The 20,380-nt window shown below is 48.5% G+C and overlaps 2 protein-coding genes and 1 long non-coding RNA gene across 5 annotated transcripts; 2 read left to right on the top strand and 1 right to left on the bottom strand.

The window, feature by feature from the left end:
* Positions 1-120: 120 nt before the first annotated feature.
* Positions 121-5,167, top strand: LOC115946289 (uncharacterized). Its single transcript, XR_004080387.2, has 2 exons — positions 121-1,485; positions 3,681-5,167. It is a non-coding gene; the product is annotated as an uncharacterized lncRNA (long non-coding RNA).
* A 1,171-nt stretch (positions 5,168-6,338) lies between these two features.
* LOC115946288 (sushi domain-containing protein 2-like) lies at positions 6,339-10,355 on the bottom strand. Of its 3 annotated transcripts, XR_004550180.1 has the most exons (4): positions 10,253-10,355; positions 8,717-8,965; positions 7,386-7,504; positions 6,339-6,973 (listed from the first exon to the last, which is right to left on the bottom strand). XR_004550180.1 is itself a non-coding variant. In XM_031047768.2 (3 exons), exons 1-3 carry the CDS (start codon positions 9,606-9,608, stop codon positions 6,777-6,779), a joined length of 453 nt encoding a protein of 150 aa, XP_030903628.2. In that variant the 5' UTR covers positions 9,609-9,891; the 3' UTR covers positions 6,339-6,776. The 3 variants fall into 3 exon arrangements, 1 of the variants encoding a protein (XP_030903628.2); XR_004080386.2 differs by having other exon boundaries at positions 6,339-7,504; XM_031047768.2 differs by lacking the exons at positions 7,386-7,504; positions 10,253-10,355 and adding an exon at positions 9,602-9,891.
* On the top strand, positions 10,263-14,730 carry LOC101879361 (40S ribosomal protein S4). Its single transcript, XM_005147719.4, has 7 exons — positions 10,263-10,457; positions 10,662-10,739; positions 11,276-11,456; positions 11,907-12,004; positions 13,049-13,220; positions 13,842-13,999; positions 14,568-14,730. Exons 1-7 carry the CDS (start codon positions 10,455-10,457, stop codon positions 14,667-14,669), a joined length of 792 nt encoding a protein of 263 aa, XP_005147776.1. The 5' UTR covers positions 10,263-10,454; the 3' UTR covers positions 14,670-14,730.
* Positions 14,731-20,380: the final 5,650 nt, after the last annotated feature.

Below are 20,380 nucleotides of genomic sequence, written 5' to 3'. Positions count from 1 at the left end.
GTCCGGGCGCGGGGCGGAGCCGCCGTGCGCGGGCATAGCCCCGTGGCGGGGCCTCGCGGGGGCGCGCGGAGCCAGGGACTTGGGCGGGCACGCGCGCACAGGCACGAGACGTTCGCGCGCTGCGGGCGCGCGCCAAACGGTCCTCGGAGACAGCAGCGTGCGCGCGCACGGCGGGGCGGCCCCTGTCCCCTTCCCCACCGCGGGCACAGCAGAAACGCAAACCGAGTGTGGAGGCCGAACGTGTCAAAGCTGCTGCCGAAGCTTCTGCAGAGGTCGTTGTCTGAGCAGCTGTAGCGGCGCCAGCGCTTCCGTGCTAAGAAACAGCCGACAAGAAACCGGAGCCGCCCAACAACAGAAAGTTACACTCACTTTGGCAGGAATGGGAGGGCAAAAGTACCTGTGGCACCTTCACAACGTGTGTAGTGGGATGGCACCTTCAGACGTCTGAAAGGGAGAGAGCAGTTTTGCCACTGTGAAAGAGGAAGCGGCAAAATACAGTTTGTATCTTTTGACTGTTGTAGCAGTGTACACTGCGGTGCATCTTGCTTGTAGCATGCTGAAACTTCCCGTCATATAAAGCTGTAAGGTTGTTTTTGAGGAGAAAAACCTGCTTAAATGTCTTCTGGCCTTTGCGATATATAGAAAAAACAAGAAAAGGATTGCATACTAGCATGGCTTTACCTGTGTGTTTTAATATTACAGCATAATAGTGTGCCACATTCTATTTCTTTGAGATGAATTCCTAGTGAATGTAGAATTTTTAAGCGGATGAAATACTGACAAACATCATCAGTGTTCTCTTAGCTTGGTGTTATATCTTTGGCTTTTTTTTAATGGTAAGTGTAGAAGTACTTAGCTCCTGCTCACGTATGTAAGTATATTCAGTTGTTTGGCTTACAAATTCTGCCGAAGTTCCTGATCCTGAACTCTAGTTGCAGACTGCTGTGAGCAGTCACCACTGAATGTATGCTTGTGTGTGTGTCTGTATATATGTATGGCCATGTGTAAATTAGGGAACTGGAGATTGTTGTGATGTGGGTTTTATCAAGACCGACCAGAAGGAGCAGCTTGCGGGGGGAGCGGGGGGGGGGGAGATTGGGTGTTTGGTTTTACCACTGCTTTGTTTATGTGGGCTAGACTGAGTAATTCTGATTCATAGAAATCAACTGCGTTCTCTGATTAACATAAATTTTTCAGGAGGATAAGAGTTCTAATTCATTCCATATATTCCCTTCCCAGTCTGAGCTATTAACATCAAGTGCTACTAGCACTCCTTTGCAAGTTATGGTGTGTGCATGCAGCACTTCCTTTTGGTACATGCTGTCTAATGGCATATGAGACATTACTATGTTGTGATTTAATGACCCACAAAATTCTCCTCTCAAAGGACTGGGACCTCACTGTGTTACCTGTTCACCTGATTTCTGCTTGTGGTTTGTGGTCTCTGTTTACAAACAGCAACAATGGCAACAGCAATGGCAGCTAGTAAGTAATAATTTTATACTTAATACGTGATCTGAGGCATTTCTTTCAATTTGTCTTGTTCCCATTATCGTGTAAAACCTGCACTGTTATACTCATTTAGTATTCCTGTACATTTGATACATAGTTTATCTTTGTTTTTAGAAACCACCATAATTTTCCAGTAGTTTATTAATTAAATGTCTTAGAAAACCAGGCCAAATTACCTGCAAAAGTTAGTAATTCTTTCACCATCGAAGAGTTGCACAACACAAAACTGACTTCACAAACCCATTGAGATGTAGGCAAAAGCAAATAGTGAATCCTTTTTTGTAAAAGGGTTCTGTACAAGGTAGTAATTCAGAAATCATGTTTTAATGAAGATAATGAAACATAATAAAGCTGGAAATAACACACGCTCCTCCCCAACAGTATGCATGTTGCAGTTATACAAGGAAAACATTGCAAGTTTTGCAAAACATTTCCAGTGTGAGCAGTAGATTTTTTTGTTTTGAAGGTTGACTCTGACTGGACAGTTGAATAAAGATGGATTTAAAAGAATAAACATTAAAGTTAACCTGAAAGGAAAGGTTTCTTTGTCCAAGTACTTCCTCGCCCTTTGTCCCAAGTGTATCATTTTAAAATTAGGTCAGAACTGAAACACAAATGGTTCTTTCAGCCAGTATTCAGAGACTCGCCCAGACATAAGAATGCAGTGTTTGAGTATCTTCAGCATCTCTCCCTTCCTACTAAAACTCACCAAACAATCTGCAAATTCAACCCAACTTGCCAGTAATCATCTGACTGTGCATCCACTTTCACATCTATCTACATCAGCTTTACCATAGCCCTAGGGAAGACAGTCTTTTCTCAGTTAATAGCTGGCATACCAGCCTAGCTACTTTTCCAGCTTTCATTTTACCAGCTTTCAACTAATAGAAGTGCAGTGAAATCATTAATTGTTTTGATTTTTGTCAGGACTGTGTTTCTGCTGGCAGAAACGTGCCAATTAGAAGGAACAAATGCCCATAACTCTGAGACTGATGCTTCCAGAAGCATTATCGTTTGCTCATGATTGACAGCAGGCTCAGCCTGCTGTGATACAATCCCAGGAAGTTGGTTAGCATTTAACATATAACTAGTGTTGAATTGTATCAAAAGCAGAAATCAAATGATAGCATGCTGTATAAAAACATTGAGTTTGGAAAGTTTATGTTGCTGTGGACAGCTTAATCCCCTGCTATGCTTTTTCTGTATTTCATTAAAACCCCTCTGGAGTTTCATTGTTTCTTGTTCAGAAACGAGTGGAAACTCTGAAACAAGTTTCTTGTTGCATTTGTGTCTTTGGAAGAAAAGACAACATTTTTTAAAAAACCCTGAAAGGCTAGAGATGACTGTTAAAGTAGTAATGGTAATGTCATTGCTTAGATCAAAGTGAGAATATTTGGTTACATGGAATAGTAATGTATCAATTTTTAAAGTACCAGTTCTGTGTAGTTCCAGTGCATACATCCCCCAAGGAACAATATTTATATGCCAAAAGTAGTGTCTGTGGGATATGTGCAGCATTCCCTTATTTGAGCAACATTTGATGAAATTAGAGAACATTGAAGGTTTGCTGTTATACCTGTGCAACAGTCAATTTCTGTTTCCTAGTACAATGGTCTAAATTACAGAAGCAAAAGGAGAAACTGGGCAAATGTCACTTTTGAAAACACAAATAGGGTCTAAGTTGGGTTTTGTGTACAAGAAAGACAGAGGAAGTGGGGAATTTGGTGAATTCTGTGCCTGACATTGGCTTCCCCCCTCCCCCCCCATTTTCCTCCAAGAGAAACATATCACCAAAATATAAATAGACGCATTCATGACTAGGTGGAACCCTCACAACTAACTGAGAGGGAAAAGTATAAGCCAGTTTACTGAGCACCTTTGTATTTTGATTTCCTGCAATTTGTTTTCTAAATACTGTGATTCTGCACACCCCCCCACCCTCTTGAATTACTGCTCTTAGAATCATGTGTTGGTCTGAGAAACTTATCTTTCACTTTGAGGATACAAATGTCGCTAGAGAGAGACGGAAAATACAGCCCCTACTTGGTTTTCTGTTTGTTAAAGGAGAAAGACATCTAAAAGCATGTAGCATTCAATTATTAGGATTTCTGTATTCCTCTATTGGTCTTGCTGCTATTTAAGATACTTCACTCTACCTTACTATGCAGGTCTGGTCCTAGCTGTGAACACTGAAAATAGTTCCTTTTCTAGATGATTGTCAGAGTTGGATGCAGAGGCGGAAGTTTTCAAAGACCTACAGGATGTAGGACTACTTCTTCCCATTCTTATATGAAACATGAGACTTGTCATACTTATATTTACCCTGTCATCCAGTAGATGACAGATGTTAGTGGTTCAATAATTGTCTGATAAGCTTTCCCTAGTTAAAAATTATCTGTTCAGAATATGTTACTGCTACACAAAGGACTGCATCTTCTGTTGCTACCCAAATACATAGCCCTGCTGAATGCTATGGACTTCCATTAAATTCTCTCAATTATTTTACATTTTTTTTCATAAATGATAAGCTTTTGTAGCATATGAAAAATACCTACAGAAATGTGTTTAGTGGAAAACAGGTACTAGCTGTCCATGCTATAAAAATACTAGAGGTTTAGACATAAGTGAGAGTAACTTTGGACTGTTTTGCCTGTCTTCTCTGGAGAGACTTGGACCTGTAAATAAAACAAACTTCTCAGACAGAGTGATATCCAGTAGAATCTCTTACAATGCAAAAGGAGGAACAAGGCTAGGTACAAATGCCATTATTAGGGCAGAGCAGCAGTAAAAAAATTTAAGAACCTGCATATGCAATTTGTGGTTTATATTGTGTCAATCAGTAATCAGTATTATCAGTATCCTGCAGCTGTGGACAGCGTTGCTATACTCCAGCTTCCTGAGGCTGATAAAAATCATCATTTTTGGCTCATATTACAAATTAATTTCAACCCCAAATATCAAATAGTAAGGAAGGGCTGTGATACAATCAGATCAATAAAATTCTTTTACACCTTGTTGTTCTTTGCCATTTTTCAGGAAATATGCTGGAAAGCACTGTGTTTTTAGTTTGCTTGTCCATAAAGCTGTGACATGTCTCCATCATTCTGAGTTTAGTTAATCGTTGTGTATCTTCCCATTCCTTCCCTCCAATCTCTCAGGGTTGACTTTTTGCCCCCCTTTCCCTAATGTAAGTGGCAGCATCCAGTTTGCGTCTTGAGACTGACTGGCTTCTATCCAGTATGTATGTGGTTGATGGCAGCAATGGAAAAATATTCTTAGCTTTCAGCATGGCACAGTGTTTTGCCACTGACTTTTAAATATATTCCCTTACTTTTTAAAGATTTAATTCTTTTCAGACTTTTGTCAGACAATCTATTGTAACTGTGAACTATGAAGCATGCTAAATTATCTGCTGAATTTCTGAATCACTCATATTTTCAACAGTTAACTAAAGTAGTCCATATGTTCTGCCCTATCATATTAAACAGAAATGTTGTGAAATACCTCTAGTTTGCCTGTTCAAAATAGCACCATTACTGAGATTGGCCCCAGTGAATACAATCAGCTGCATATTGATTACTAACAGTAGCTGGTCCAAGAAAACACGTCATAACCGGTCATCTATTTAAAATTAAACAACATTCCCTGTTTAGTATGTGCAAGAATACAGTCTTTTTTTTTGTTTTTACACTAAAGCTCACAGTCTGCTGCCCACACTCACTGTGGTTCATCTCACAAATATCACCAAATGTGCAGAACTGCATTGGAAGTAAACGAGTGATTGATCCAGGCCTGCAGAGGCTGATGAAATGTGTCATCATTGCTGATGTATTGTGCACTTTCCACAATTCTTTGGAAGATGCTCAGAATGGAGAATCTGTTGATATGAGTTATTTGATGAGTACTTTTGGGAACAATTAACTCAGCATTAAAAGTGCTTCAATATGTTATGTGGCCTTGCATCACTGGTGGTTTGAAACATTGCCATCTTGAGGACATATGCAGTGTACATAGTATATGAATAAATCAAAGTTGAAACTGTTAGAAAATATTGTGCAGTTTCCTGTAAATCATGGAGACAGCCTAAATCCCAGGCTAATTGATAATAGTAGTCAGTTGCCCAAGACCATGTCCTGATGGCTTTTTGAGAATTTCCAGGGAGGGAGACTCTACAGTCTCCTGGGCAACCTGTGAAAAAGTGTTTCCTGATTTTCAGAAGGAACCTCCTGTGTTTCAGTGTGTGCCCATTGCACTCTCAGCCTTTCCTTATACCAGAACCCTAATAATCTTCATGGCCCTTATTGGGACTCTATCCAGCATGTTCATGTCTCTCTGGCACTGAGGAATGTGGCACTGGGCACAGTACTGCAGGTGTAGCCTCACCAGTGCTGAGCAGAGCAAAAGGGTTACCTCGCTTGTCCTGCTGGCACTACTTAGCCTAATGCAGCCTAAGACATCATGAACTTTGTTTGCCTCAAGGGCAAACACTACTGACTCCTGTTCAACTAGGTGCCCACAGGGCCCGTGGGTCTTTTTTGGCAAAGTTTCTCCTAAGGCACTGATTTAATGATGTGTGACTTCAGAAGTGACCCCTCAGGTGGCTCTGGCTAGATAGATATTTGCTTGTTAGTTGTAAAGGAAGTTAAAATTTTATTAGTTATGACAGAATGAAGTATAACAAGAAGTGTCTGGGGCTAACAGTAAATGGTTGTGGTTGTGCCATCATTTATACTTGAAAAATAGCTCAAATTATGTGGATACTGAAGGATTTCAATAATCTTTAGTTCTTTGTCTATGCATGTATGCATAGATTATATATGTGTATATATATGTATGAAGGTGCTAAAAGAACATTGCATTTACATGAGAAAGTTACATGAAGATAATGCTGTAAATAAGGATTATTTTTCTAGTCTTTGTATTTTTGTGTTATGGAATAATCTTTAGCTAGATACTATGCTTTCTTGTTTTTCTAAGACTTAGTTTGAAATGTTAAGTTGTCCACACAAGAAGCCTACCAGTTCCTTTCAGCCAGCCCTAGAGAAAATGAAGCATGTAGCCCTAAACCCTTAGGAAGTGTAGATACATGAAATTACAAAAACCCAACAAAACAGAAACCAACACTAAACCCCACCTGTTATTTAGATTTGAATATTAGTCTTTCTAGAAACCCAGGAATCTCATGTCCAATGTCTTCTCAAGAGTTACTTTTGTCAAGGGCCATCATCGTATATCCAGACTACCTTGTTTGTGGTAATTATTTTTTATGCCAGTTCATAACATTGAAGAGGAACCAGACCTGTTCCCAGGGTGCAGCTCAGTGTGTCTGCAGACCATGCCCCTGTCACTTGGCAGATTCTTTCATTTGACTCAGTGAGTTCATAGCCCTCATTGCAGATGAGGTAGTTAGGTCCGTTCTTTCTTCTGTTGTTTGGATGATTTAGTGAGCCACTAGAGATCACTAGTAAAAGAGACATATCTGGTTAAAGTATTTTGGATTTTGATTAGCAAATCTCCATGACAATAATTCAAATGGCATTTTAGTGGCAACTCATGGAAAGAAAAAGGTTTTTAGGCTAACTGAAAGACAATACTTCCTGATTTATTTTCTTTTTTAAGTCCAGGTAAGACTGATGAAGCATAGAAAATAAAGATACAGGTTCTACACAGTGGTTTAGTAGTGGAAGAAATGGAAAGAAATATATTTTATGCAAAGGTTTCCTGGTATAAGGACAATTCCCTCCAATAAGAGTGTTTATGGAAGTGTGAACCTACAATTGAACAAAGCTTCCTCAAACAGTGTGAACTATTTAGATGCCTGGTAGAAAAAATAGAACTGTAATGATGGATGCTTTGTGGGAATGTTGTATCACCTGGCTCTCAGTTCTTTACCAGCAAGTTGTGATTATGATGAGATAGTCTGGTGGAACTTCCCACTTGAAGGCTTCTCATTGTCAGGACATCAGTCTCTTCACCAGAGGATTAGCAGGGTCTTTATAGAGAAAGAACATGGGTAGAAAAGAAACTGCTTTTCCTCATAGAATAAATTGTTCAGCAAGAACTTAGACACTTTGTGTCTTACGTAAAGAGAGAAGTTCCATTTTCAACAGCCCCTTGGGAGATGGAGAATGAGAAATGCATATGTAACATTGTCTATAGACCTGTAGCACCTTCTGCTGCTTATCTGAGTGCTTAGCTATGTAAACACAGAGCTGGAAGAGGTCTATGAAGCCCTACAGCTTGCCTCCAGCTGGTGATTGTTTTCCTCTTCATATGCATCATTTAAACTTAGCAGTAAAGTTAGTGTTTGATCAATTACTTAAAATTAGGTCCAAGTAATTATGTAGCTATGATTTCACATAAAGATAGTTTTAGGTGCTTGCTGGCAAAATGGTGATAAAGAAGTACCTCAGAGGAAGCTAACTAAACCAAATGTTACAACCAACACAAATCCTAATCCTTTGTGTCTCTAAATTTATCATGTCTGTGTGGCACTGCTTTTAGTTTTTACTCTGCTAAATTGTAAACTTGCTGCAGTAGGAGCAGTGAGACTTCAGTATGATCTGAATCCTGGAGTACAGCTACACTGTGCTTGATACAGAGATTGGCTGGTAGCCGGTGGGTATTTTGCTTCGTGTTTCTGGCCCATCTCCTAAACCTGATGTCAGGAGGAGCATTGACCAAGGTAATGCTGTAGGCTAGATACAGCAGCCTAATAATTTTAATTAGATTAAAGCAGCTGTTCTTTTACACACAGCCACACACACACACACTCATTTTTTTAAAAGGACAATTATTAAACTGTAATTTAATGATTTTTTTTTTAAATTGCTAGTATGATATTTGATGGAAACATTGCTACTATTCTGGAAAAAATATAGCTGACCCTGGCTATTGCTATACTTCTGTAACACTGTAGTTTGGTCATGCTGTGTTCAGCTGACTGTAGTAGATAAAATTCTGAAAGTGTAGGCTGTCAAACAGGAGCTCTGACTCTTGATGGAACAAAGTGCAGAATGCTCCATCATGGTTCTGTCCTCAGTCAACTAGGTACCCACTTGAGTAGAGGAGGGTATACTTCTCTTACTCCATTCTCTTCCCTAGTACAGATTGCTTGGCACAGGCTTCATTTGCTAGTCTATAAATCACAAGCTGATTTGAATTTATAAAGAAAATGTAATAATAAATCAGGGAAATTTCTTACCATTAGCTCCAAACTCAAACAACTGCTGGGGCCTTGCATGAACTGACATGGTGGTTTTATTCTTGAAGGTATACCCACACTTTGTATTGCCATTCATTACCCCAAAGAGACCCTGTGTCTGATTCATAAACTTCTCTGGGCGCAGAACTGTCCAGGTCAGAAATCTTCCACTTCCCCTTATTTCCACTCCAGACCCAGAAGAGAATATCACTGTGATGTTCTGATCAGCTGTAGAATGGAGAAAGAGACCTGTAACAATGAAAGGAAGAGGGGAAAAATAACTAATCATGCATAATGAACAGATTGTTGTGCTTTAACCGTTTTCCAGAAAACTTTACCTCCCTTCAACTCTGGGCTACATTCTGAGAAGGATTTAAGGGGAGGTCACACCTTCATATCTAAAACTGCAGTAAGATGGCTACCAGAGAGTAGCAGCAAAAGAAGGCCCACAATTGATGTGAGCAGCAGTGCCTTCCACCAGTGTCCTCCAGCAGAAGCTTTAAGATAATAGATTATTGCATCAGACAGTGGCTGTGAGCTGCAGGCACTGCTCCCGGTTTTCTCGCACGGGGGGCGAGGGCCAGCTCTGCGGGGGGGATGGGGGGCTCAGGGACCCCTCGGAGCCTACGGTGGGAGGTGGCCGCCCTCGGGGCTGGAGGAGAGGGGTGGGGGGGCGGCGCTGCCCGTCCCCGTCTCGGAGCCACCTCGCTGGGCCGGGCGGGTGGGGGGCTCAAGCTGCTGTCCAGTAAAACCTGACAGGAGCCTTGTTTCCCCGGCTGTGCACCTTTCTCTCTCCAGCTAGCTCAGAGCTGGGGTTGGGGCGGGAGGACAAGAGGGGACCCTGTGGGAAGCCGCCGGGGTGTGAGGAGGGTCTGGCCGCCGCACCTCCCATGCCTGCTCCGGGCTTCACGGTTGCTCCGGGTCTGCCACCTGCGCGGTGTCCCCATTGTATGACCCCCGAGGATGGGAACTCTGTACCGCCTGCCCTTTACTGCTGGAGCGATGCTGCGGAGACCCGCCGGGGGCCGCCCGGTACGGGGCCGGTCCGCTCTGTCTATCGGGACGCGGTAGGCTGGCAGTGCTCCGGAGACCCAGAGCGGACACGCCAGCCTCCCCCGGGAGCCCAGCTGGGAGCCGCTGGCTCCGAGCTGCCTTCGAGAGCGGGTGCTGAGGCCTACAGTAGAATTCGGGAGTGTCGCAGGGGGTCCAGCTGCACCCAAGGAGGGGACGTGGGGACCCAGGGAGAGCAGTGGCCCGACACTCACGTTCCCCCCTCTCCCGGGGCAGCCGGGGGTACCTGGAGATTCCGAGCCTCCCCCGCCCCGCAGTGGGGGGATGTGCCACCCTCCCACGCTCTGCTAAACCGCAGGGCCACAACGACACCGTCCCCAGAACAACCCCCTCGCCGTGGCCCACGGGCACAGCCACAGCCGCTCGCCGCCCGGAGCGGGGTACGGCCGTCGAGGCCGCTTGCAGCGGAGAAGGGACGGAGGAAACTCCACATCACAGGCGGGGCTACCGGTGACCTTGCCTCACCTCCCGTGGGCAGCCCGTCAGCAGGACACCGAGGGGAGCTCCGTGCCGGTCCCAAGCGGTGGGGCCACGCACCCCGTCTGCCGCGGCACTCAGCAGCAGTAGACCTCCGGGCCGACAGGGGGCGCACTGCGGTGCTGTTGCCGCTTCCGTGCATATTAGCAGCAGAGCGGAAGTGGTAGATCTTTTCCGGCGGAGCGCAGCCATGGTGAGGGCGCGGCGGGAGCGCTTCTTGTCTCCATCCATTGCCATCCACCTCCCGCCGCGGCCTTTCCCCCCCTCCGCCGCGGCGAGGGACGTGGGAGGGAGCCCGATGCAAGGGCCGGGGTCGGGGCGGGAGCTCGGGGGGCCGGGGACGGGCGGCTGGGGTGGCCAAGCCTGGTAGCGGCCCATAACGCGTCCCGTCCTGTAGGCTCGCGGCCCCAAGAAGCACCTGAAGCGTGTGGCTGCGCCCAAGCACTGGATGCTGGACAAGCTGACCGGTGTCTTTGTGAGTGCGGGTCGGAGTTGGGGTCGGGCAGGGTGGGGCCCGGGTCGCCCTCGCCATCGGTCTGTACCGCTCTCTGCGGCCCAGACTGCTTCACGGTTTCAACAAGGATATGCTCAGGCGCAGTGTTTGGAGGGTGGCGGTTAGCTGGGGAGCGCAGGGGAGAAGGGGGTGCTTGCTGTTAGCTTTGCAAACTGCTTTTGTGTGTCTCCCTTTTGCAGGGTATGGGGAAGTGGTGCAGTTGGCTGCTCTCTTTTTAGCCTGCTGATTGTTTTGGTTTTCCTTCACTGGGATGGGTTAGATGTCTGTACTGTGTTGGGGCAGTGTTTTCTGAAGTTGGCCAGACCTGGGGGGAAAGGTGCTGTGGATACCAAGGAAAGATGCCTGCAGCCTGTCACTGGTTGTTTGCAGTTAGGCTTCAAGCACCTGTGCACAGATGCTGCTGCAAGAGCTGTCAGGACAGTAATATTTTTACTTGTGGGAGTAGTTGATGTTGCTGATGTGCTTGAGGAGCCAGCAGAAAGCTTCTGTTTGTGCAGGCACCCCGTCCATCAACAGGCCCTCACAAGCTGAGGGAGTGCCTTCCACTCATCATCTTCCTGCGGAACAGGCTGAAATATGCTCTGACAGGAGATGAAGTCAAGAAGATCTGCATGCAGAGGTTCATCAAAATAGATGGCAAAGTCCGCACAGACATCACCTATCCTGCGGGCTTCATGGGTAAGCAGGAAGGGCCAGGGAAAGTACCTCAGGCAGCTCTGCTGCACTGGTGAGGGATGTTTTGTTTGGCTGGCACAATGTGGGGGGAAAGATGCATTCCTGATGGAATCAAAGAAAAGGTAACTATAAGCAGTTGCTATTTATTTTGGGGTTGTGCACTGCAATTGATACTAACGTGTGATATCTGGAGCCTGTAGTTGCCTGCTTGCATATGTGTAAATCACTGTGCAGACTTCAGCCTTTAGCAGTTTTTGCTTATTTGCACTGTATTACATGAAAAGATGTGGGATTCTGGTCAAAAGGAGATGGCAACCTCATCATTCACACCTAGAGCTTTGTTCAGCAGCTCCTAGTTTGTTTTAAACATGAGCTTAGTGCTGAGTGACAATGTATTGTAAGTCATATTGTAGTTAGTAACAACTGTTATTTTATGTTGTTTTCTGAAATCAGATGTCATCAGCATTGACAAGACAAGTGAACATTTTCGCTTGGTGTATGATACCAAGGGCCGGTTTGCTGTTCACCGCATCACAGCTGAAGAGGCCAAGGTGAGGAACTTCAGCTTGGCATAAATATTGGCCCATTTGGGTTTAATTGGGATGGGGTTTGCTTTTTGGCATGTCTTGAATGGGAGGTGCTGTCTCTCTTCCCTGAGAGCTGAGTCCATATGCCACCCTTGGGAAAATCAGGGCCTTCAGGGTTAGAATATGAAACATTTGGCAGGGGGAAATATTGTGGTGACATGAAAAAAACTTCCAGGTGACTTCAGGTGCATTTGTCTGGTGCTTAAAATGGTATCTCTTGGTATGGGCTAGGTTACTTTCACAGGGAGCTTTGGGGTGCCAGTGGCTCTTGTGTGGTGGGCCTTAGCATAGGACTCTGCAAGCTAAGTGTGATCTGAAACATGGTACTGCCTGTGGTGCAAAAGCCTTGAACTCCTTCCCAGGTCTGTTATGGAGGTGTTTGCAAAACTGCCTTTCGGCCCTCAGTGTTGGGGGCGATTCCCACACATGTTTTGTCAACCCAGGTGTGTTGATGTGCCTGAACTGCATGTCTGTGCTCCTCTGCACATGTTCTCCCTAAGGGAAGGCTGTGTAAGCAGAGTGATGCTTGCTGGGGGAAGAGCTGGCTGTGGGGACTCTACCCACGCTCCTTCCTCCCCGTGATATTTTTTTACCTCTGGCTACCACTTTCTGTTGACCCTTGAGTGTTACTGTGGCTGTGAAGGAATCTGGGTGAAAGGCAGGAGGGAAGCAGAGATGCTCTGGAGGAGGGACAAAGATATCTCCTTGATCCTGAGTGAAGGCAGCTTCTGCCTTTCCTGCATGACCACAGGTTTCAGGGCAACCTGGGGGAACTGCCCTGATGGAGGCTTTCCTGGCGAATTGAAGCCATAGCCTTTGGTGAGGCTGAGGAGGAGGCATTCCTTGACAGGGCTGGAGCATGAGGCTTCTGTTGCAAACCTTGCGGCACCCACGTGTTTTGCTTTGGGTCTGAGGCCTGCTGTGGCTGGTGACTCTCGGGGGCAGGAGTCCCCTAGTCCATGGTTCTGTTTGTCACCCTAGTTGAGCAGTGTTGGATTTTGTTTGCAGTACAAGCTGTGTAAGGTGAGGAAGATATTTGTGGGCACCAAAGGAATTCCTCATCTGGTCACTCATGATGCCCGCACCATCCGCTATCCGGACCCCCTTATCAAAGTGAATGATACGGTCCAGATTGACCTGGAGACAGGCAAGATCACAGATTTCATCAAGTTTGACACAGGTAGGTCTTGCATGTCATGTAAAACACTGTAATTTTCCCCACTCTGGAGAGCAGTGTGGAAGTTCAATATAAATGCCAAGCATCTACTGAAGGAGAAAGGCAGTTGTGGCAGCCTTGGGAAAGGGGTGGTTTCCCTGGAGCATCTCCAGCTAGAAGAGATTCCTCCTGTGTGCTGGCAGTGAGAATTAATTGGCATAGGGGCTTGGAGTGATTCCAAGAGCAAGCAGACACCAGGTAGAAGCAGCAAGCTGGTGGAGAATTTGCTTCAGCCTGGCTCTCATGGGGCTGTGAATGGAAATCTCCGGGAAGCTGTAGGGAGATTCCTACTGTGGGAGATTTCATTTGTGGAGCCATGAGTAGTGCCAGGACAAGTAGTATGGGAATGCTTCCTTGGTGCTGCTGCAGTCTAGAAGGTGGTGGGAAATATTTGGTATGGGCATCAAGGCCAGATTGCTGTTTGGCTTCTCAAGTGCTGCCAGGATTCCTATGGGATGTAGACGTCACCAGGTGCTCTGATGGCTACTCTGTCCCTGTCCTTTTCCAGCACTGCTCCTCAAAGAGCCCAAGTGGAAGGGCATTGTCATGGCACCTGGTACCAGCTCTTGGTTTTGTTCACCCCAGGTAACCTCTGTATGGTGACCGGTGGTGCCAATTTGGGCCGTATTGGGGTGATAACCAACCGGGAGAGACACCCTGGGTCGTTTGATGTGGTTCACGTGAAGGACGCCAATGGCAACAGCTTTGCCACCAGACTGTCTAACATCTTCGTTATTGGCAAAGTAAGCCTGTTATGGACACAGGGCGGGTGGGTTCTCTTCTGTTGCTGGGGGCTGCTGGCTGAAGCAGAGAGGCCTTGGGGTCTTCTGTAGGCAAGTGCCTTCCCATACTGTGATGCTCCCTTTGGTTCTGCCTGCTCTTGGAAGGGGAAGCATCTGTAAATGCAGGAATGGGGACCTTTACAAGAAGCAGCTCTGTGGGTTTTTAAGCTTTGTGAGAGTTGGGAGCTGAGCAGTGCTCAGATCATCGTGTGACCTGGGCAGCCCCTCCAGCTGAGGGTGCCCTCTGCCCCCATGCCTCTGCTGTCCTGCCATCCCGGTACGGGTTGGAAGGGGATGGTGGCTCTGTTTTGGCTGGAATGCATTCTTCATGGATGTGAGTGAAAGTGGCTGATGTAGGTCCATACACCTTTGGCATCTTCCTTAAGAGGTTTCTGCTGGGCCAATATCAGAGCGATGTGTATGTGGCCCAGCGTGGGCAGAAGCTTCTGCTTTTTCCCCTTGGAGGGAGAGCTCTGTTGTCCCTGTCCCAGGTTCTTCAGGTGAGCTGGCTTCTTTTCCTTTTGTGTAGGGCAACAAGCCGTGGATCTCCCTGCCCCGTGGAAAGGGCATCCGCCTGACCATTGCTGAAGAGAGAGACAAGAGACTGGCAGCCAAACAGAGCAGCAGCTGAACCCCAGTTGGGGCTGGCAGTGGTCCTTTCACTGTATGAATTAAAGAGTGTACCAACTGGCTTTGTGACTGGTGGGGATGCAGCGCAGGGCTCACAGGAGCTGTGCTGTGCCAGGCTAGAGCCATGCTCTTGCTCTCTAAAATGGCCTGGGAGACTCACGGCAATCAGAGCTAGAGCCATAGCCCTGAAGGGCAAGGAGGAGCCGTGGGAGAGCCTCCAGGGTGATCTGTTCCTTGGAAGGTGTTGGCACACTCATGGATGTTCCCAGGGGCCAGTGGTGCCAGGCAGGCTTAAAGCTTAGGGGTTATGTTTGGGAGTGGGAGCTCGGGGGCACCATCTTGAGTATGGCTTCTGGGGCGGCCATGTTGGTCAGGCGCTATTTGCGAATTGTGTGTCCACCATTCTTCCATATTGAGCCCAGGCCCTTGTTTCTCTCGCATCATGGCGGCCCCGTTGCTGTGGTAGCGGCTGCGCCTGTGCCGCTGCTATTTTTCGTTCCAGCATGGCTCTGGTGAGAGTGGTGCGGGCAGAGGCTCCGCACCTGCCTCACTCCCTCAGCCGGGAGCTGCTGCCCGGGGCCGGCATCCATCTCCTGCACGGCAACACCGCCCTGGCCTTTGAGGTGACTTTGAGGGAGTTTGAGAGGAGCTGCTTCCTCCCCCCCCCCCCCCCCACCATTGCCCTCTTAACTCCCTCTTGCTTCCCAATAAGCCCCTGCTCCCCCCCCATTGCCCTACATGGGATTCTGTGGAGGGATTTAGGGGTCTGGAGTCCCATTGTGGGGGTATATGGAAGGATTAGGGAGAATATGGGGCTCTAGAGTCCCTACATGGTGGTCTGAGGGGGGATTTCGGGGTCTGGAGTCCATTATGGGGGGGATTTGGGGGTCTGGAGACCCTACATGGGGGTCTGTAGTGGTCTGGACTCCCTACATGAGGTTCCATGGGGGAATAGGGGAGGATATGGGGGTCTAAGGGGGTCTGGAGTCCCTACATGGGGGCCTATAGTGGTTTGGAGACCTTTCATACAGTTCGGTGGGGAGATATGGGGGATTTGGGGGTCTGGAAGTCTCTCCATGGGGTTCTGTGGGGGTGTGGAAACCCTTTATAGGGGGATATGGGGTTCTGGAGTCCCTAGATGACATTCTATGGGGGAATATGGGGGGAATATGGAGTTCTGCAGTCCCATTATGGGGTTCTTTGAGGGGATGTAGGGGTCTGGAGTCCATTACAAGGGGTTCTATGGGGAAGTATGGGAGGATATGGGGGACTGGAGTGCCTACATGGCATTCTATGGGGGGATATGGCGGGAGATAGGGTGTCTGTCTGGGGATATGGATGGCTGGAGTCCCTAAATGGGATACTATGAGGTCTAGGGGAGGGATATGGGGTGATTATGGGGGGATTTGAGGGTCTGGAGTCCCTTCATGGAGTCTATGGGGAATGAGGGGAGAGGCTGGGGGTCTATGGTGATTCAGAGAAAACTGCAGGAACAAACTCACCACCAAAGGTTTCCAGTTTCAAGCAGGTATTCTTTATTGTGGTGCCGGCAGACACGGGGGGACAGCTCCTAACCCGCGCCTCTGAATTGCTAAATTGCTAAACAAGCCCTCCTGTGTATGCTAAACAAGCATACATATTCATTACATACAGACATGCATAGTCATGAGGCTACTTACATCATCCTACAAAGTTTCCCCACAGGAGCACAAAAATGTGGTGCTGGTCTCTGAGGGTCCTTTACTCCTGACAATCTCCAGCACTTCTGGCAGCCCCGGAAGCACACGCAGCAGATGTTTATATCAGCTTAACTGGTTCCTTGACACCACAGATGCAGCAATCCTCCTGTCCTCCTACTTATCAGGTAGTTTAACTGCCGCCCATCCTGGACACCTGCTGTTCCCACAGACTCCTCAGCCTTACCTCCTCTTTTTCGTACAAAAGTCATTTTGTAGTAAGGTCATAAGGGCCTAAAATTACATCAGCTACAATGGTTTATCTCATACAAGGACTCTCAGGATGTTCTCTATTCTTTTTCTCTCTGAATCGTGCACCTCAGAAATTTTCCGTTGCTACTCTTACAAAGGGTTCAAACATAACATCACTGAAAACTGATTCGAAAAGTTTATGTATTTCATTTCGCGATTTCCTGCCCGCTTGTCTCACTACGGAGTTTCTATGGGGTCCCTATGGGTCCCAGCACCCCCAGCATCTCTCTATGGGTCCCTATGTGTCTCTATGTGAATACCCCCACCCCCCTGTGTCTCTATGGAGTTTCTATGTGTTCTCCATAGGTCGCAGTCCCCCAAGTGTCTCTCTTCCCCCCACAACGTCCTCACCTCGAAGGCCAGGGCGGCTTTGCTGTGCAGGAGGTGGTTGCCGGGCCCGGGCAGCAGCGGCGGCAGCTCCCGGGGGAGGGGGGCCTGGCCGGGACCCGAGGCCCTGCGAGTCCCGAGCCCCCAGAGAAAGGGACGGGAACGGAGTTACCGGCTGCACTACGCTCGCCAGCGCCATCTTGGAACGAACAATGGCGGGAGCGCAGGCGCGGTGCGGCCGTTACCACGGCAACGCGGACGCCATAAGGGGTAAATTCCTATACTTCAAGATGGCGCCTCACTAATTTGTCCGCCCCCAGCAGCCGTACTCAAGATGGCGCCTCACCAATATGGCTGTCCCCAGGTGCCGTACTTCAAAATGGCTCCTCACCAGTATGGCCGCCTCCGGTGCCGTATGGCAAGATGGCGCCTCACTAATTTGGCCAGGAGGCTCCGCCCCTGCGAACGGCTTCGGCTCCCCTCGGTTGCCTTCAGGAGGCTCCGCCCCTTTGGGCGGCTTCGGCTTAGCCTCAGCCAATCAGGGGAGTGGGGGGCCCGGTGTTGAAGGGGGGCGGGACTAGAAATGATTGACAGGAGCCCCAGCCAATCGCGGGGTGCCTGCAAAGCAGTTGCACAGCGGTTTCTGTACCTGCAGTACCGAGGTTTGGCCACAGGAGGGCAGCAGCGAGCAGTGCCCTGAGCCGCGCAGTGACCTCCGCCTTTGGTGCTTATGGGTGGCAGCTGCCTTCCAGAGGAAGGGAGGAGGATAAATAAAACCGGCAAACTGGGAAGCGCAGGGAAGCAGGGAAAATTGGTGTTCTTCCTGGTTTACAGGTAAGGAAACTGAGGCACGGACGGCTGAAATCTGTCCGGAGAAGCTGCCGCTGGCCATACCCTACCCAGGCTTGCTCGGCATACTGGTGGCACCTCTCCGGGTACCTCTGTGTGTAGGGGATGCCCAGCACCAGCTTTCTGTAGCGGCTCCCCAGCTGTGGGAGCTGGGCTGGACGCTCGTGCTCCGTGTGCTGTGACTGAGAAGTATAATAAAACTATAATAATATAAATATAACAGCCCCGAAAAGAAAGCCTTACAGAGACGCTCGTTAATGCACTCACTGGGAAGCCTTAAGAGGTCCTGATGCTCCGCACTCAGATGACTCCATTACGGCAAACATCCCAGCACAACAGCACAAAACGCCACAAGACTCCAAAGCTACAAAACACAGCCCAGCGAACTCACTCTGCTAAAGCCCGAGAGCTGAATAAGCCCCTCCCGGCAACACTGCGCCTTCATACCCCAGGCAGCACCCACAACCCCCCCCTCAATGCCCTGGGGCAGGGGTGGGTCAAAGCAGCACCTGGGGTAAAAGAGGTAGGATGAGCCGTGGTTTCCGTTTTGGATGATGGCTGCAGCCCAGGAGGGGGTGCAGGGAGAAAAGGGCTCTTCAACAGAGCAAACCCCAGCGTGCTTTATCCAGAGTACAGCCCCATCTCCGGGTACCAGAGAACGGGCACCGGAGCGGCTGTGTGCAGAACTCCCTCTGAATTTTAGGTGGCAAAACGAGGGTAGGAGCTCTGTGTGTGCAGGTAATGCCTTCGGGGTTTGCAAAACCGAAAGAACTGCTCCGAGAAGCATTCCTCGGAGGATGGAAACCGGGCGAGGAGCAGGAGCTCCGGAGCCCATTTCCCCTGCGGCACCGAAAACGTGAGCGTGTGCTGCCACCTTGTGTCCGAACGTCGGCACTGCAGGTGGTAGAGGTGGGGGACAGAGCGGCTCAGGAAGCCGCTCGCTGCTGGCGTCATGTGTCGGTGCTGACGGGATGGGGGGGCCGCTCTGTCGAAAGTTCAGCATTGAAATGGGGGGTGATGGGGAGAAAGCGGCTGGGGGCCGCTGTCCGGTACTACCGTGTGTCCCTCGGGCGGCAATCCAGGTCAGGAAAGCGGAGGTACGGCACAGAGAGGCGACTGGTGCTGCCATCATGTGGCCAATATTCGGTACTGCACACAGTGAAGGAAGGCGGCTGCACGGGCTGCGCCTCAGCCAATCAGGGCGCAAGGAGGGCCGTGCTAGAAATGACTGACAGGCGTCTTAGCCAATCAGAGGAGAGGAGAGCCGTGTCGGAGCTGGGTGGGACTAGGAATGATAGACAGGCACCTCAGCCAATCAGAGGAGTGGGGGGCGGTGTCGAAGCGGGGCGGGAAGAAGAGTGATTGACAGGGCCTCAGCCGAGCCGAGCCGTTTCGAATCGTTCCGGGCCGTGTCGAGACGAGCCGAGCCGAATAATGGGGGATAAGGGGATTCAGCGGAGGCTAATAAAGGGCAATGGCAGCTGTCGGCTCCCCTCGGACCCCATGGAAGCCACTCCGGTCCTTTCGGGCGGCTTCGGCTCCGCTCGGTTCCCTTCGGGCGGCTCCGCCCTCTTGGGGTGCAGTTCGTAGTTTTGGCCACAGGAGGGCAGCAGCTCACGTTGTTCTGAGCCACGCCATTGCTTCCCATCGCGCATCTCCAGCACCTGCAGTACCGAGCTTTGGACACCGGATGGCAGCAGCGAGCAGTGCCCTGAGCCACGCCGTGTATCCCCCCACCTCCACCACCTGCAGTACCGACACTTGGACACGCGGTAACAGCAGCGAGCAGTGCCGTGAGCCACGCCGTGCCCCTCCACCTCCACGAGCTGCAGTACCGACGTTTGGACACGCGGTGGCAGCACACGCTGCAGAAGCAACGGGCTGAGAGCAACGGCCGCTACCCTCCCCGTTGACAGTCCCCGGGGACCCCAGCTGCTGAGTGGGGACAGTTTGCAATACTGGGGCTAAGTTGCTCAGGGAACTTTTATTCGAGATTCTTTCAAGCTGGTTCCTTTTATCGCTTTGTGTTTGCTTTGTAGGGATTTATAATCACATTCTTCTGCCTTTTCTTTATGCATTTTTATTTATTTCCTTTTTCATTCATGTTTTTTTCAGCTGTGCTTGCTTTTTAGTCTCTTTCAGTAACTTTTTTTTAGGCGTCCCATACCTAAAATGAGATGAGAAATGGGCAAACATGGGTTAGAAAATGAAAAAAATGGTTCGAAACACCTTATGAATGGTCCAAAACAGAACACAGATGGCCCAAAATGTATTAAAACAAGCAAGAAATGGGTAAAAATGGGTTAGAAGTGGGCAAAAATGTCTTACAATGGGTTAGACGTGGATAAATATGGGACAGAAACAGCCATAGATTGTTCAGAAATAGCCCCCAAAAAGCTTTAAAGGGGTTAGAAATGGGAAAGATGGGTTAGAAAATGCCAAAAATGGCTCAAAACTGGTAAGAAATGGGCAAAACTGAGATAGAAATGGCCACAAAATGTTTAGAAATAGACTAAAATGTCTTAAAATAGGGTAGAAATGGGGAAAA

The sequence above is a fragment of the Melopsittacus undulatus genome, chromosome 12 (assembly GCF_012275295.1).
Source record: "Melopsittacus undulatus isolate bMelUnd1 chromosome 12, bMelUnd1.mat.Z, whole genome shotgun sequence".
NCBI classification, from domain to species: Eukaryota; Metazoa; Chordata; class Aves; order Psittaciformes; family Psittaculidae; genus Melopsittacus; species Melopsittacus undulatus.
This window is presented reverse-complemented; position numbering and strand designations above follow the sequence as displayed.

What these genes read in the sequence shown, in the direction of transcription:
- LOC115946288 (XM_031047768.2), bottom strand. An exon ending in GTTTGAGTTTGGAGCTAATG is followed by an intron (nt 6,974 to 8,716) that starts GTAAGAAATTTC and finishes CTCTTTTACTAG; the next exon opens with TGATCTCTAGTGGCTCACTA.
- LOC101879361 (XM_005147719.4), top strand. An exon ending in TTTCATCAAGTTTGACACAG is followed by an intron (nt 13,221 to 13,841) that starts GTAGGTCTTGCA and finishes TGTTCACCCCAG; the next exon opens with GTAACCTCTGTATGGTGACC. An exon ending in ACATCTTCGTTATTGGCAAA is followed by an intron (nt 14,000 to 14,567) that starts GTAAGCCTGTTA and finishes CCTTTTGTGTAG; the next exon opens with GGCAACAAGCCGTGGATCTC.